A 16,467-nucleotide genomic window follows, 5' to 3' on the forward strand; every position below is an offset into this window, starting at 1 on the left:
GGCTAGGTGATGGAATATTGGAATTAATTTCTTTCTTTGCTCATTTTTTGTTGTATGTGGAACATTTTAAATTAATCATTTCATTTGCATGTAAAGAAATGTTGGTCCGAATCAATTTTGAGAACATTATCGTATTGATATAGCTTGTGTGCTACAGAATCTTGATAGTCAATGTTTTAAGGCACGGGCTCATTCGATGTAAGGATTGCAAGAACATTTTGTGGCTGAAGCCGTCAACTTTAAAAAATCATCGTTGGCGAGTGCAAACATCTTAAACTACCATAATAATTTGTTGTGTTGCATTAAGAAACCAGCAAATATGACTGTCCATACTTTTGCTAAGACGTCTAATTCTATGTTTGATGTTTCAATTTAGATTTCAGATGTACCATATTTTTTAAGCTTTGCCTTTGTATTTGTATTTTCTAACTAATACAACCTTTATTTCTATAAAAACAAATTGAAGAAAATACATTTCAGATATAAAAAAAAAAAAACAAAAGTTACCTTACATATTGAATTTTTATTTTTTAAAATGATATTTCGGTAGATGTAAAGATACAGTAGATCAAACTCCACAATGGTCAAATCGAGAATTCTTGATTGTGTTACTTTTTATAATTCTAAAATCAATTCAATATATTTATGGGTTAATTACATATAAAATTATGACCTTTACGCAAAAAATTTAAAAAAGTACGACCTTTAAAACGTGTCAATTCTAGGCATCACCTTTCGTTTCTTTTCAAAAACAATATCGGCAAAATTTAGTGACATTTTTACTGATATGACATGACACGTGACAGACCAATTGGATGTCCAAACCAGCAAAAAACTATTTAAAAATGTATCCATGTTGTTTTTGAAAATTTAAAATTTACCTAAAAGTTTGACCACCAATCCATTTTACGCCCCTACATAACCAAATCAGCAAAACGCAACGTTTTCTCTAATCAACTAAACAATTGGGCGACTGACTGTTAGTGTAAAACAGCCGAGAGGAGAGCAGTGGTTCGTGTTCAAATTGCTGTAAATACCGAAGAAAAGAGATTCAAAGATGGCATGGAGGCAAGTTATGAAGAACACAAGGGCAGTCTCACAAGCAAATTCAGTATCTGGGTTTTCTAGATTCTTCTCCAGCTCCCCACATTACTTTGGTAATTCAATTTTCTTTTATTGCTTCATTATTCTTGGAATTAGATTCTTAGGTTTTATTCATTTATCAGATGGAATTAGATTATTGGGTTATATTTATTCTGCTGTTGTTTGGTTGTTTTGAAGTTATTATTTCTATCGGAACAGTTTAGGTAGTTGTTTAGGGTTTTTATTTGTGTTTTCCTGCTTCTATATGTTGCTGGGCATCATAGATTTTTCTGTTTAGAGTTTTTTTTTTTTTTTTAATCATTGGGGAGAGGGGATTTTTAGCACTTGCGGGAGGAATTGAATCCACGACCAGCGCTGATACGATTTGAGCTATAGCTCATTAGTTGTTTAAAGTTCGTTTGTTGCACTTGGCATAGATTAAATCTTTTATCGATCAGACATAGATATAGCTAGCTGTTTAGAACTCTTGTTTATCTTTCTTATCTCTGTATTTTTATTGAAACTGGGAAGAGGATTGAACTCGGACTACAAATAGTGCCTTTTTTTGCTATTTGCTTGTTGCTTAGGTCTTAAATTGGTTAGTAATTCATCCACAACAAGCAGACATACACTTACACGAGGCTAAATAGCTTTATGAGATCAATCTAGGTTAGCACGGACACGGGAAAACAAGACATGGACACGGCGAAACAACGGTGTTATTTTAAAGTTTCCCAAGTGAAAAATGAAGTTTCATGTCTGAAACGGGATATGCTGATTGAATGAAGTGTCCGTGCTACCTAGATACCAATTGGGTTTGTTATTTGCTTCAAACTATTGGCTTGTTAGGTGGTTTTAAAGAGGAGATTTACTATTGATAAGCAAGGCAGTCTGCATAGTTGGATAAATGGTGCAATCACTGTTGTTATATCATATCTCAAATAACAGATCACATTATGGATGTTTGCCGAGCAAATGGAGTAAGGTTTTTTGTGCTCTACGTTAACACAGACAATGGATTTGTTTTTTGAGGACCGAAGTTCTGAAAGATGCGCTGTCAAGTGAATGTTCTGTGTTCACACATCTGAAAATGCTCAATTTTGATTCCTTTCTCTTGCTACTTAAGTAGAAAAATTGCTGATATGAATCAATGGGTACATAGAAAATGTAATTGACATGGTGTTATAACTATTGCAGTGAAAGTTGGAATTCCAGAGTTTTTAAACGGAATAGGGAAAGGAGTTGAAGCCCATGTGGCCAAGCTTGAAACTGAGATTGGCGACTTCCAAAAACTTCTTGTTACAAGGACCTTGAAGCTCAAGAAACTTGGCATCCCTTGCCAACATGTAAGTATTCTCAAATCTCTGTTCACATGTATATGTCTTAAGTTGTCAGTTGCTTGTTCCATGCTATGTGAGTTATGTTTTATCAATAACTAGTGAGCTGAACTTATTATTGACATTAATGTATGTCAATTGAAGGGTTCAAATACCGTTTGGTTTCACCCTTTTTCAGATATTGAATCTTCTGCATTTATAATTTCTTGCCCAAAACTCTGAATAATTATGGCTCTTATCCAACAAGGATGGGCACTACGGCCAATTTTATTTTATTTTTTCTGTTAGGCCTCGTTTGCTTGTGCAGTTTCTCCACTGTATGTTGTTTTTGAGACTATTGTCAACATGTCACTTTTCCTTTAACTAGGTTTTACTAGATTAAGATTGGGAATAATAACATCTTAATGGCTGGCTTATCTTCCTTTGCCTGACTAGGTCCTTGGGTAGGATAGCAAATACGAGAAACTCCCATCTCATTTAGAAAAGTTTGCCTTAGTCAGGCACCAATTCAAGATATCATAACCTTTGTGGTAGTTCCTTATGAACATATGGTCGAGTCAAGTTTCTTCTGTCCTTGCTTTTCCTTCTTTCCTTTGTCACAAATGGAAGAGCTTACTCAAAGTGTTTTATAGTCATGCTGTGATTACTATCCTTAATTCCTTATGTTGCACAGAGGTTATAGTTGTACCTTGATAAAATTATGTGCTCATGAAATGGTGTGATTAACACTGGTTGAGTCATGAAGTCCTTTCCAACGACATTGCACTGAAAAACATGGAACCATCTCGTGTTTTCCAGAGCTTTAAAGTACGATGAGTTCTTAAACATATCTGTAGCTGGATAGATTGGCTGGGAACAAATTAGGTTTATTTGTTTGACTTGATGTGCACTTTTTGGTTTCTTCTAGCAGCTGATATGTCCGTAATTGTAAATGAAAAGGCAGCAAATTTTTTATTGCTCTCATATGATTAGAACATTGTTGAAGTTGATGCTTTAATATTCTGAATTGAGACTCACACTTGGAGGCATGCCATGTTAATATGAAAGTTGGAATTCTTTCATCTCAAGCATTTAAGGATAATTAATTCTAATGTGGTAATCTTGTTTTGCAGAGGAAGCTGATATTAAACCATGCCCACAAATTTAGGGTGGGGCTTTGGAGGCCTAGAGCCGACCTTGTGAAGAAGAAATAAGGGTAGAGTTTGATATCAGAGTGGTGCTAATGTGTTTCTTGGTTCAGTGTTTGAGATATTTGATCTCATGAAACATACAAGTTTCTATCATCTTTTTGAAATTTAGGTGTATAACAGTTCTGTATTACTGCTTTATGTAGAAGTTGAATTATTTTAAATAGATTAGAGAACATGCTAATTCAATAAGTGAATGGTGTTCAACTTCAAATTGTGCTAAATATATGGTCATTTCATATAATGATCAATAAAAAAGAAAAAAGAAACAGTTGAATTGCCATGTGTGCATGTAAATATATTACAGAACAAAGCACTAAGCCAAGGATTGTACAGTTGAAGAGGAATATTAGCACCACCTGAAACCGTGTATTCTCCGGCACAGAGCTCTCTTTGAAGACCAAGAATGCCGGAAAGTCTTTAGGCGGCTGAAGCTCGCTCTTTTCACATGATCTTCTGTTCTATCTCATAGACAGGAAAGAAGTCATTTAAAGAAACCTGAGATGAATCCACGAAAATACTTCATTCAATCATCATTTTCTGTCTTGAAATCGCGTTGGAAATTTGACGTTTTTGAAATGACAGTTCATTTTCAACTTATAAAATTTTAGAATAACACTTCCGCTGTATTCGCGTCCAAATTTTCTGGTTTGCGTGTGTCTAAATGTTATGTTTCTCTACAACCGTATGTGTCTGAATGTTATGTTTCTCTACAACCGTATGTGTCTGAATGTTATGTTTCTCTACAACCGTATGTGTCTGAATGTTATGTTTCTCCATATCCATATTCGTGTTTAGGTGTCCCATTTTTTCGTATTGGTGTCCAAGTATTTGTACCAATGGATGAAGGAAGATGAATTCTCGAAAAGCTGTCAAACATGAGAAGCCAAGAAACCTGAAAATTTGACAAGAATTACAGAATCAAGATTATAGTTTCGGTCAAAAACCCTAATTTACTAACAACATTATTCCCACCTTGGAAAAATATGACACAGAAGAATACAACAGTAACAACCATTGCCCAAATGTTATTGCAAGAAGATGACGACGACCCCTTCTCTGCTCTCTTCCTCTTCTTTAACGCCTTGATCCGTTGCATCCGAGCATGCTTCAATCTCGCTAGCTCAGAAATTTCTCTCAGCCATTTCATATCAGCTGCATCCAACAACGGACCTCTCGGAGGTCGCGGTGGTTTCGCATTCCTTTTCTCCTTCACCATTATTCCGTTCATATCCGCCACATTTTCGTCTCCTTCCCTTACCCATACCTCCACACTATTATTTTCATCAGAACTCAATAATTTATCTTGATCCGAACTAGAACTCCCGCCAATTTCAAGATCAATTATGCTATTACTTCTCCTTGTATATGACTTATCTTTCATAATTTTAAATCTCCACCCCTTTTTTGCTTTCAATAGTTTGAGCAGAACCCACAAAATTAATTGTTTAACATGCAATCTGTAATTTACCAAAGTAAAACCAAATTGGATTATGAATTGTGTAATTATCATAATAAGCCAAGAATAGAAAGAATAATCAAAAACAGATAAGGGATGTTCAAAAAGAATGATCATTCTGTTAATTACAGTTACGTTTTCGTTTTAATTAACTTAAAATTTAAATTCCTTAAATTATTTAATATGGTTTACTTAAAGTTTATTTGTGACATTTCTATAAATTAAGAGCAAATCGTGAACTAATATTGGTGTGGATCCTCCTCCAAAGAGAAGAGAACCCTCCAAAAATAGGCGTATGCCGCTATTTGCGGCAAGCACACGGTATTCTTTAGTAAAAGGCGAAAGAATAGTTCGCTTTGTGCTTACCGCGCGGCTGCGTGGTTTCCACAGCTCATATCCCTGGCTTTATATACTAAGCTGGTCCATTTCTCATTTATCTTCTAGCCAATGTGGGATAAAAAAACTCAACAACATACAGGGTACCGCTAGCTTGGTGCACTGCTGGCTGGTTACCTTCAGCTTCCTAGTTTCCTAAAATCCCAAACTCATCATAATTTAATAGTTTCTGTTCTGGACTTGTTAATTAGAGACCCTTTAATGCCAATGTATTTCATAAAACAATAACGCTAATGAGGATGTGTAACTATTCAATTCGCAACTCCATATAGATTCAAAAAAAAGTGAATTTGACATTCAGAAGTTTGCTCAAATCAGTCGTCGAATTAGATTCGAAAATTAAGATAGTATACCCTATAAGTTCTCGAGCTTAAATTTTTTTCGTTAATTTATTGTTTAACTTTTATACTAAATTTTTATGTAAATAATGGAGTTTGAGTTCTGTTTTCAATTATTTTACTAAATTCGAGTTCAAGCTCTTAAATAAAATTTTAAATTTTATAGTCAAATCAACATCAAATCGACTCAACTCAATCACAGATGTAATGCAAGTCCGGCGAGAACTCGGTTTGAATTTCATATTTCCTATCATAATTAGCCAATAATAGAGAATGAAACGATAGGTGAAGCTCCAAAAGATGAAGACATGATAGGACCATTCTGTTAGTTAACCGTTTTAATTTACTTAAAATTTGAGTTCTTAAAATTAATATTCCGTGGTTCAATTATAGTATATTTGTGACATTTCTATAAATTAAGAGCAAATCGTGAACTAATATTGGTGTGGATCCTCCTCCAAAGAGAAGAGAACCCTCCAAAAATAGGCGTATGCCGCTATTTGCGGCAAGCACACGGTATTCTTTAGTAAAAGGCGAAAGAATAGTTCGCTTTGTGCTTACCGCGCGGCTGCGTGATTTCCCAGTGCAATATCCTAGGCTTAATATACTAAGCTGGTCCATTTCTCATTTCTCTTCTAACCGATGTGGGATAAAGAAACTCAACAACAGACACGGTACCGCTACCTTAACTCACTGCCGGCTGGGTTACGAGTGACACTCTTTGCACTCATACAATTAATTTGAGACCTTCATCAAATTATTTTGAGGCCCTCCATATTTGTTACAATTCACATTTTGGTTCCTTCTGTTTGAAAATAAAACGATATGACTTTTGTTTCCGTCAACAATTTAATCTCTCTGTCTATTTTTTGTATTAGTCGATGAAGTTAAAGGACTTATCGGTAAATAACTTTTTAAAAATGAGGGACGAAATCGCTGACGGAAACAAAAGGGAGAGACGAAGTCGTTGAGAAAAACAGAAATGAAAGACTGTATAATTTCATTAATTAACACTATAAATGGACAAAATAACTAAATCGTTGACAAAAATAAAAGTGATTGACCATATCATTTGATTTTCAAATAGAAGAAACTAAAGAGTGAATTATGAAAAACGTGAGGGAGCTCGTAGTGATTTGCTCAATAGCAAAACTCAACTTTCCATTGACCATATACTACTGTGGTCAACTACTGTTGAGTTAAATTCAAATATTAAAATTTTCGACTTTACAGACTCTTGAACTCAATAAGGTTTAGTTAGCTTTTTTTTTTGTAATTAAATATTTTTTTACACTAAAATGTTAATATATATATATATGTAATTGAGTCTGAGTTTTATTCTAAATTATTCTACTAAATTCGAGTTTAAACTCTTCAAATAAATATGTTGATTACAAAATTGTAAATTTTATAGTCAGGTCAACATAAAATTCGAGTCAGCTCATTCACTGAATTTAACTTGTTTTAATGAAAGTTCGGCCGAAACCCGGTTAATACTTCATATTTCCTATGATACGGGTTCCTTTCACACATATTAAACTTTAAGCATCTATAAAACTCAAGCTCGTCTACAAAAGTTCAAATTTATTATGATTTGGGCAGTGCTTGAAATTAATTGTCAAAGTCCAATCCGATGAAGACGGGACTAGACGGATGCCAACAGAAACAAAATCAGCGTTAATTAAACAAAAACATAACTTAAACCTACACAAACTCCCTACCTAACATGAACCAAAATTGTTAAAGTGGAGGTAAATTTAAAATGTATAATTACATATTAAAATACACAAGCTAAAGTTTTATACACGGTGAGTTGTCCAGTTTCCCTCAATTAAGTTTAAGAAAGGGTTTTGTACACATATGCCTAATTTTCATCGGCTGTTTTGCATTTATACTCTACCAATTAGAAACATGCAAATATACGCTTTTTCAAAAAGTTTGTTAGCAAATATACATTCTTTCTTCTATAAAGCCTTAGAGCTAAAAGCTATTACATCAAAATAGTTTGACAAAACAAATTTATTCTTGAAATTCAATGTAAACGTTTTCTTTTAAATTATGGGGGTCAAGTGACCCCCTTGGCCACTAGTTGTGTGCGTTACTTGCCACATCAGTATATTATCGCGAAGATGAGTGAATCTAAAAAATATTTCGACACAGTTGAAAAACCGCCATATAAAAAATCTCGTACTAGTTCAAAATGCATTTATACATTTCCATATACATCAAAATAATGAATAAACAGATAGAAAATGCGAGCACGTAAAAGCTGTATAATATCCAATTTTCTCATACAGTTTTTGAAAAGCACTTATGCAGAATGTCATGTAGTTCTAGCCCATGAAGCAATATCATACATAGAATTTGATTTCCGAGCTAAGACGTGGGTAATTATATTCGCTGATCTTTTAACAAAAACTATGGAATTACTAAAATATAAATCAAATAAGTTTTTACAATCCTGAATAATATCTCATATGCTCGATTGTCAGATGGCATGTGAAGAGCTTGAATTAATAATAGAGAGACACTTTCAAAAATGACATTGTGGATTTTGAATAACAACTAGTTAGTTTTGGATTTTGGCAAGAGTACAAAGATGCAAGTGTTGGAACAGTTTATGAAATGGAACGAAATTACCAAACAATGTTTCTGACTGAGTCGCGGACCAGGTCGCTTTCTCTAAGACATTTCGCGGTTCTGCCTCTGATGGTGCAAGCAGTCGTACGTACCACGTCGCCCCCGGGATAAAACAGCCGAACTCCGATGAATACTGCACTGTATTCAGCGGTCAATTACACCTTTCCTTCTATTGCTCAAGAACTCAGTTTTGTTTTTAAGAAAATAGCTGTTGTGTAAAACTATTTTTTTCTGATGGGGAAGACAGCAGTTTATAGCAATAAGAAAACTGAAACGGTCAAAATTAATAAATCAAAACGTTTTCCTTTATTAAAGCAGTGAGTCAAAACGTGGGAGAAAAATCAGGGATTGTGTTTTATTCAAAAATAAAACCGTTACAAAAAGATTTCAGAAATAAAAAATTTATTAAGTGCTAAAACCGAACCTGAATTGATCGGCCGGCCGGCGCGCGCGCGTGTGTGTGGTAAATTGGGTAGGATGTAACTCCTAGCCCGTTCACAAAACTGGGTACCCCTTGGGGCCCAAACCCAAGTGTGAGAGATCAACCTTATAAGCTCAATTAAATGAGCTCTCCTAAGCAATGTGGGATTTCCACAATACTCTCTTTACTCTCGCTTAGCACTTTTCTTTTTCTTATCTTTTCAAATTCAATTTTTTTTTTAACCAACAGCAAGTAATTGTTTTTTTCTTTAATGTGATTACGAAATAGCCAAATAGGTGGCTTTGAATTTTATCTCGCCAATGAATCTTGCTTGCATAAATATTGCGAGCATGTAAAATGTTTTATAAAAAAATATGTTTAAAAGTTTACTTTATAAAAATACTATTTGTATAAAACTTTTATATATATATATATACACTTGTGGAAAAACTTGAAACTATTACGTAGCAGTTTACTGATCTATATTTATATCATTTAAGTTATAATTTATTGGCTATATATAGATATACTATATAATCTAAAACTCTTTTAAAAAAACAATTTCTTAATTTAAAATGCCACGTTAAATCAACGCTTTTCTCGAACACTATGTTATATCAACATAAAAATAAACAAATAAGAGCCATGTCAGAATATTATCATAAAATTTAATAAATGTAAGGACATCTCCAACACAATTCTAAAAATGAATTTGGTCCCACCATTTAAAATTCACCAACTCCAATCAAACTCTATAAAGCCACTTCTTTTAGAGTTTTGAACAATTAACTAGATATATAGAGTTTCACTATTCATTATTCTATAAGGACCAATTTGTTTTTTTTTATTTTACAAAAGTTTGTATTTTTTTGATTTTACAAATTACTTACTTAACCTATTAATTTTAATTTATATAATTATGTTCTATGATAAAACAATATATTCAAATATTATAATTCAATATTTTATTATTACATTTTTTATATGACTTCTAATAAAATTAAATAAATAATTAAATAATAAAAACGACACATATTATAAATTAATACTACTACTACACAACAATTTTTAATTTCATGTGAACCACTTCCACCTCCGGTAATATTAGCATAACATTCGCCAAAACAATGGGGAACGAAAAATTGTTGTCGAAATTGTTGGGCTCTTTTTTCTAAAATGGAAACAAATGAACATGTTCGGTTCTAACAATTTCTTGCTCAACATAAAAAAATCAAGAATAAAAATGCCCATATTACACTCCGTGATAATTCAATTGGGATTCATGAGAGCAATTTGCTAATTCCGAGAATTAGTAGATAATTATTTTTAAGATTATTATAGACATCTATTTTTCGGACATGTAAAAAATGATAAGGGACTGAAGAGTGCAATGATGATTTCCAGAGAAATCTGTCTGGATGACGAGCTATTGATTTGCTTGCTGAAATCTAAGCAGGCGTAGTATGTGCATAGCTGCAAACTTAGAGGATCAAAACATAATTGGGCATAAATAGCCCATTAAAATTCGAAGAGATTGTAGTCTAAGTCTAAAAATTGGACTACTTACAATGTGTTAAAAAATTATGGGCCAATTTACAAGTTTGACGGACTGAAATTGACCATAACCAAACCTATAGAGTCTTAGTATCCTTTTTTGATACTTTCATGCACCAAAATCAACTTTTAAACACCTTTTGCTTAGCCATCAAGGTGAAATATGAATTTAATTAAAAAAATAGTGTTTTTAGCTAATTCTAATTCTTATGACCTCTCACTTCACACACTTTCAACTCTATAAGACTTTAGTAAACCCTAGTGCACTCATTCCTCTATAAATACTACTGTTAGTCAGTTCAGTTAGAGGTGGGACTAGAAAGGTAAAAATCATAAAGCAAAAATTCGACCCCCCTTAGAAAATCCTATATTGAATTCCCCGTAGCACAACACACACAAATCAATCAATTCTAGTCCTTCAAACACCGAAGAACACTTTGATTCTTCAAAAACACATCCCTGCAAAGACTCGAAGCTGGATTCCGCATCCACTTTGGCAGCAAACGAGTTAAGGACTCAGGCCGGTAATTATGAGGATCCTCTTAATTAATCCCTTTGATTTGCCATAATTTTATATGTCATAATTGTCATAATTGCTGAAATTATGTGGATTATGATGCATGTATAGTTTAATGTTAATTGTACATAAAAAACGGTCAAATGACGTAGTCGTTACTCGTTTGTCTAAACGGTCAAGTGTAGCAGACTGCCGCAGCTCGCCTCACACTAATTCCGCCACTGAACATTATCATTACTATTATTTGACCGGTTTAGATATATGGTAAGATTTCTTTGTCAAATCAATCAAAAAGGATATGCAACCAGTGAGTTTAGTTTAAAAAATTTGATATTTAAGGATGAAATTGTGAAAATTTAGAAAGTAGAATTTTTAAATGCGACAATGAAAGTCTAGTGCGAGTTTATAAGTTTTTGACTTAATTATCAGAGAATAAAAGTTTTAAAGAATTTCTTACTTGAACTGATATGAAGTATTTTATCCGTTTGGTTGATTTCACCATGGACATAGAAGAATTAAGGTAATTTATGTTTTTGTTGTTTATTTTTTTGTATAATTTTAACTTTTCAATTATGTTAACTATATTATTATTTGTATCTTATAGCTCTCTTGAACAATTGGCATTAAATCATGTGGCTATCATGATATGTCATGATAGACTTGCATATTTGCAAGATATTTATCAAAAATATCAATCATCGACCTCTAAAGTTAGAAAACAATTCGAAAATGTGTTTACATTGATGGGACAGAAACAAAACTGGACTTCTCGTTATGGATAATGTAATAACAGGTGTTGTTCAGATTTGTTATAATAATCATTTTGATAATATATTTAAATGATATATTGATAATTCTGTGGCTTCATTTCATATCATAAATTCAAACCATAGTATGATCAAGTGTTGTAGTAATCTTGCGATCCATCTGTTAGATGTTGGAAAAACATATCATGTAATTTTCTTGCCTTTTAATTTTATAATTTATTTTCATTTTCATTTTTCATTTTATTTTTAACAAGCCAACGAAAGTTTCACTCATTTAAAGTGGATTTGATGATTATGACAACATTTGAGAAAGAAATAACAACATGTTAAAGGTATTTGCATTTCAAAAATATTTTATATGAAATATTCTCTTTTTTATTATTATGAAACTTTTGTATAATTGTACATAAAAAATGGTCAAATGACGTAGTTGTTACTCATTTATCTAAACGGTCAAGTGTAGCAAGCTGCCGTAGCTCGCCTCACACTACCCCCGCCATTGAACATTATCATTATCATCATTTGACCGGTTTAAATATATGGTAAAATTTCTTTGTCAAATCCATAAAAAAAGATATACAACCAATGAGTTTAGTTTAAAAAAATTGGTAGTTAAGGATGTAATTATGAAAATTTAGAAAGTAGAATTTGTAAAATGCGACATTGAAAGTCTAATGCGAGTTTATAAGTTTTTGACTAAATAATTAAAGAATAAGAGTTTGAAAGAATTTCTTACTCGGACTAATATGAAGTATTTTACCCGTCTGGTTAATTTTGAATTTGATTTCACCATGGACATATAAGAACTAAGGTAACTTATGTTTTTATTGTTTATTTTTTTGTATAATTTTGACTTTTCAATTATGTTAACTATATTATTATTTGTATTTGATAGCTCTCTTGAACAATTGGCGCTAAATCATGTGGCTATTATGATATCTCATGATAGGCTTGCATATTTGCAAGATATTTATCAAAAATATCAATCATCGACCTCAAAAGTTATAAAATAATTCGAAAATGTGTTGTTTAATCGATGGGACGGAAACAAAACTGTACTTCTCGTTATGGATAATGTAATAATAGGTGTTGTTCAGTCTTGTTATAATAACCATTTTGGTAATACATTTGAAGAATATATTGATAACTCTGTAACTTCATTTCAGATTATAAATTCAAACCATAATATGATCAAGTGTTGGCACAAAGCGTATTATGTAATTTTCTTACCTTTTAATTTATAATTTATTTTCATTTTCATTTTTCATTTTATTTTTAACAAGTCAACGAAAGTTTCACTCCTTTAAATGTGGATTTGATGATTATGACAACATTTGAAGAAGAAATAACATGTTAAAGGCATTTGCATTTCAAAAATATTCTAAAGAAAATATTCTCTTTTTTATTATTATGAAACTTTTGTTTAATTATATATAAAAAAATGGTCGAATGACGTAATCGTTACTCATTTGTCTAAACGGTCAGGTGTAGCAGGCTGCCGCGGCTCGCCTCACACTACCTCCGCCACTGAACATTATCATTACCGTCATTTGACCGGTTTACATATATGATAAAATTTCTCTGTGAGATCCATCAAAAAGGATATGCAACCAATGAGTTTAGTTTAAAAAATTTAATAGTTAAGGATGGAATTGTGAAAATTTAAAAAGTAGAATTAGTAAAATGCGACAATGAAAGTCTAGTGCGAGTCTATAAGTTTTTGACTAAATTATTAAAAAAATAAAAGTTTCAAAGAAGTCCCTAATCGGACTTATATGAAGTATTTTATCCGTCTGGTTGATTTTGAATTTGATTTCACCATGAAGATAGAAGAATTCAGGTAATTTATGTTTTTTTTGTTTATTTTTTTTGTATAATTTTGACTTTTCAATTATGTTAACTATATTATTATTTGTATTCGAAACCTCTCTTGAACAATTGGTGTTAAATCATGTGGCTATCACGATCGCTTGCATATTTGCAAGATATTTATCAAAAATATCAACCATCGACCTTCAAAGTTATAAAACAATTCGAAAATGTATTGTTTAATCGATAAGACGGAAACAAAACTGCACTTCTCGTTATGAATAATGTAATAATAGGTGTTGTTCAGACTTGTTATAATAACCATTTTGATAATATATTTGAAGGACATTTTGATAACTCTGTAACTCCATTTCAGATCATAAATTCAAACTATGGTCTGATCAAATCTTGGCGCAATCTTGTGATCCATATATTGGATGTTAGAAAAGCGTATCATGTAATTTTCTTGCTTTTTAATTTTATAATTTATTTTCATTTTTCATTTTTCATTTTATTTCTAGCAGGCCAACGAAAGTTTCACTCCTTTGAACGTGAATTTGATGATTATGACAACATTTGAGGAAGAAATAACAATATGTCAAAGTCATTTGCATTCAAAAAATATTATACGGAAAATATTCTTTTTTTATATTATGAAACATTTGTTTAATTATACATAAAAAATGGTCAAATGACGTAGTCGTTACTCATTTGTCTAAACGGTCAAGTGTAGCAGGCTGCCGCAGCTCAACTCACACTACCTCTGCCATCGAACATTATCTTTACCGGCTTTAATATATGGTAAAATTTCTTTGTCAAATCCATAAAAAAGGATATGCAACCAATGAGTTTAGTTTAAAACTTTTGGTAATTAAGGATGGAATTGTGAAAATTTAGAAAGTAGAATTTGTAAAATGCGACAATTAAAGTCTAGTGCGAGTTTATAAGTTTTTAACTAAATTATTAAAAAATAAAAGTTTTAAAGAATTTTCTACTCGGATTAATATGAAGTATTTTGTCCATCTGGTTGATTTTGAATTTGATTTCATCATGGACATAGAAGAATTAAGGTAATTTATGTTTTTGTTGTTTATTTTTTTTGTATAATTTTGACTTTTCAATTATGTTAACTATATTATTATTTGTATTTGATAGCTCTCTTGAACAATTGGTGCTAAATCATGTGGCTATCATGATATCTCATGATAGGCTTGCATATTTGCAAGATATTTATTAAAAATATCAATCATCGACCTCCAAAGTTATAAAACAATTCGAAAATGTGTTATTTAATCGATGGGACGGAAACAAAACTGCACTTCTCGTTATGGATAATGTAAAAATAGGTGTTATTCAGGCTTGTTATAATAACCATTTTAATAATACGTTTGAATGATATATTAATAACTATGTAACTCATTTAATTCAAAACATAGTATGATCAAGTGTCGGCGCAATCTTGTGATCCATATATTGGATGTTGGAAAAGCGTATAATGTAATTTTCTTGCTTTTTAATTTTATAATTTATTTTCATTTTTCATTTTATTAGAAGGTCAACGAAAGTTTCACTCCTTTGAACGTGGATTTGATGATTATGACAATATTCGAGGAAGAAATAACAACATGTCAAAGGTATTTGCATTCCAAAAATATTCTACGGAAAATATTCTCTTTTTATTATTATGAAACATTTGTTTAATTGTACATAAAAAAATGGTCAAATGACGTAGTCGTTACTCATTTGTCTAAACGGTCAAGTGTAGCAGGCTGCTGCAGCTCGCCTCACACTAACTCCACCATTGAATATTATCATTACCATTATTTGACTGTTTTAAATATATGATAAGATTTTTATGTCAAATCCATCAAAAAATGTATGAAACCAGTGAGTTTAGTTTAAAAAATTTGGTAGTTAAGGATGGAATTGTGAAAATTTAGAAAGTAGAATTTATAAAATGCGACAATGAAAGTCTAGTGCGAGTCTATAAGTTTTTGACTAAATTATTAAAGAATAAAAGTTTCAAAGAATTTTCTACTCGGACTGATATGAAGTATTTTATCCATTTGGTTGATTTTGAATTTGATTTCACCATGGACATAAAAAAATTAAGGTAATTTTTGTTTTTGTTGTTTTTTTATATAATTTTAACTTTTCAATTGTGCTAACTATATTATTATTTGTATTTGATAGCTCTTTTGAACAATAGGCGCTAAATCCTGTGACTATCATGATATTTCATGATAAGCTTGCATATTTGTAAGATATTTATCAAAAATTTCAATTATCGACCTCCAAAATTAGAAAACAATTCAAAAATGTGTTTACATTAATGAGACGGAAACAAAACTGGACTTCTCGTTATAGATAATGTAGTGATAGGTGTTATTCAGACTTGTTCTAATAACCATTTTGATAATACATTTGAAGGATATATAGATAACTCTGAGACTTCATTTCAGATCATAAATTCGAACCATAATATGATCAAGTATTAGCGCAATTTTGCGATCCATTTATTGGATGTTGGAAAAACGTATCATGTAATTTTCTTACCTTTTAATTTTATAATTTATTTTCGTTTCCATTTTATTTTTAACAGGTCAACAAAAATTTCACTCCTTTAAACGTGCATTTGATGATTATACAACATTTGAAGAAGAAATAACAAAATATTAAAGGCATTTGCATTAAATATTCTACGGAAAATATTCTCTTTTTTATTATTATGAAACCTTTGTTTAATTGTACATAAAAAAAAAGTCAAATGACGTAGTCGTTACTCATTTGTCTAAACGGTAAAGTGTAGCAGGCTGCCGCAGCTCGGCTCATACTAACTCTGTCACTTAACATTATCATTATCACCATTTGACCATTTTATCCGAATGTTTTCGCTTCATTGTTCTATCGGCTCATAAACATAAATGTTTAGCTAAAATGTTAAAAATGACATTTTTAA

The 16,467-nt window shown here is 31.5% G+C and overlaps 2 protein-coding genes and 2 non-coding genes across 4 annotated transcripts; 1 reads left to right on the forward strand and 3 right to left on the reverse strand.

Moving 5' to 3' along the window:
* The first annotated feature begins 940 nt into the window (after positions 1–940).
* Positions 941–3,799, forward strand: LOC126671214 (uncharacterized). The gene is made up of 3 exons (XM_050364950.2): positions 941–1,157; positions 2,281–2,429; positions 3,533–3,799. Exons 1-3 carry the CDS (start codon positions 1,058–1,060, stop codon positions 3,611–3,613), a joined length of 330 nt encoding a protein of 109 aa, XP_050220907.1. The 5' UTR covers positions 941–1,057; the 3' UTR covers positions 3,614–3,799.
* A 90-nt stretch (positions 3,800–3,889) lies between these two features.
* LOC126671213 (uncharacterized) lies at positions 3,890–5,429 on the reverse strand. The gene is made up of 2 exons (XM_050364949.2): positions 4,583–5,429; positions 3,890–4,502 (listed from the first exon to the last, which is right to left on the reverse strand). The coding sequence occupies exons 1-2, from the start codon at positions 5,181–5,183 to the stop codon at positions 4,480–4,482; spliced, it is 624 nt and encodes a 207-aa protein (XP_050220906.1). The 5' UTR covers positions 5,184–5,429; the 3' UTR covers positions 3,890–4,479.
* On the reverse strand, positions 5,323–5,441 carry LOC126675952 (U5 spliceosomal RNA). The gene has a single exon (XR_007640133.1). It is a non-coding gene; the product is annotated as a U5 spliceosomal RNA (small nuclear RNA).
* Positions 5,442–6,251: 810 nt separating this feature from the next.
* On the reverse strand, positions 6,252–6,370 carry LOC126675953 (U5 spliceosomal RNA). Its single transcript, XR_007640134.1, has one exon. It is a non-coding gene; the product is annotated as a U5 spliceosomal RNA (small nuclear RNA).
* Between the last annotated feature and the right edge of the window lie 10,097 nt (positions 6,371–16,467).

The sequence above is a fragment of the Mercurialis annua genome, linkage group LG3 (assembly GCF_937616625.2).
Source record: "Mercurialis annua linkage group LG3, ddMerAnnu1.2, whole genome shotgun sequence".
NCBI classification, from domain to species: Eukaryota; Viridiplantae; Streptophyta; class Magnoliopsida; order Malpighiales; family Euphorbiaceae; genus Mercurialis; species Mercurialis annua.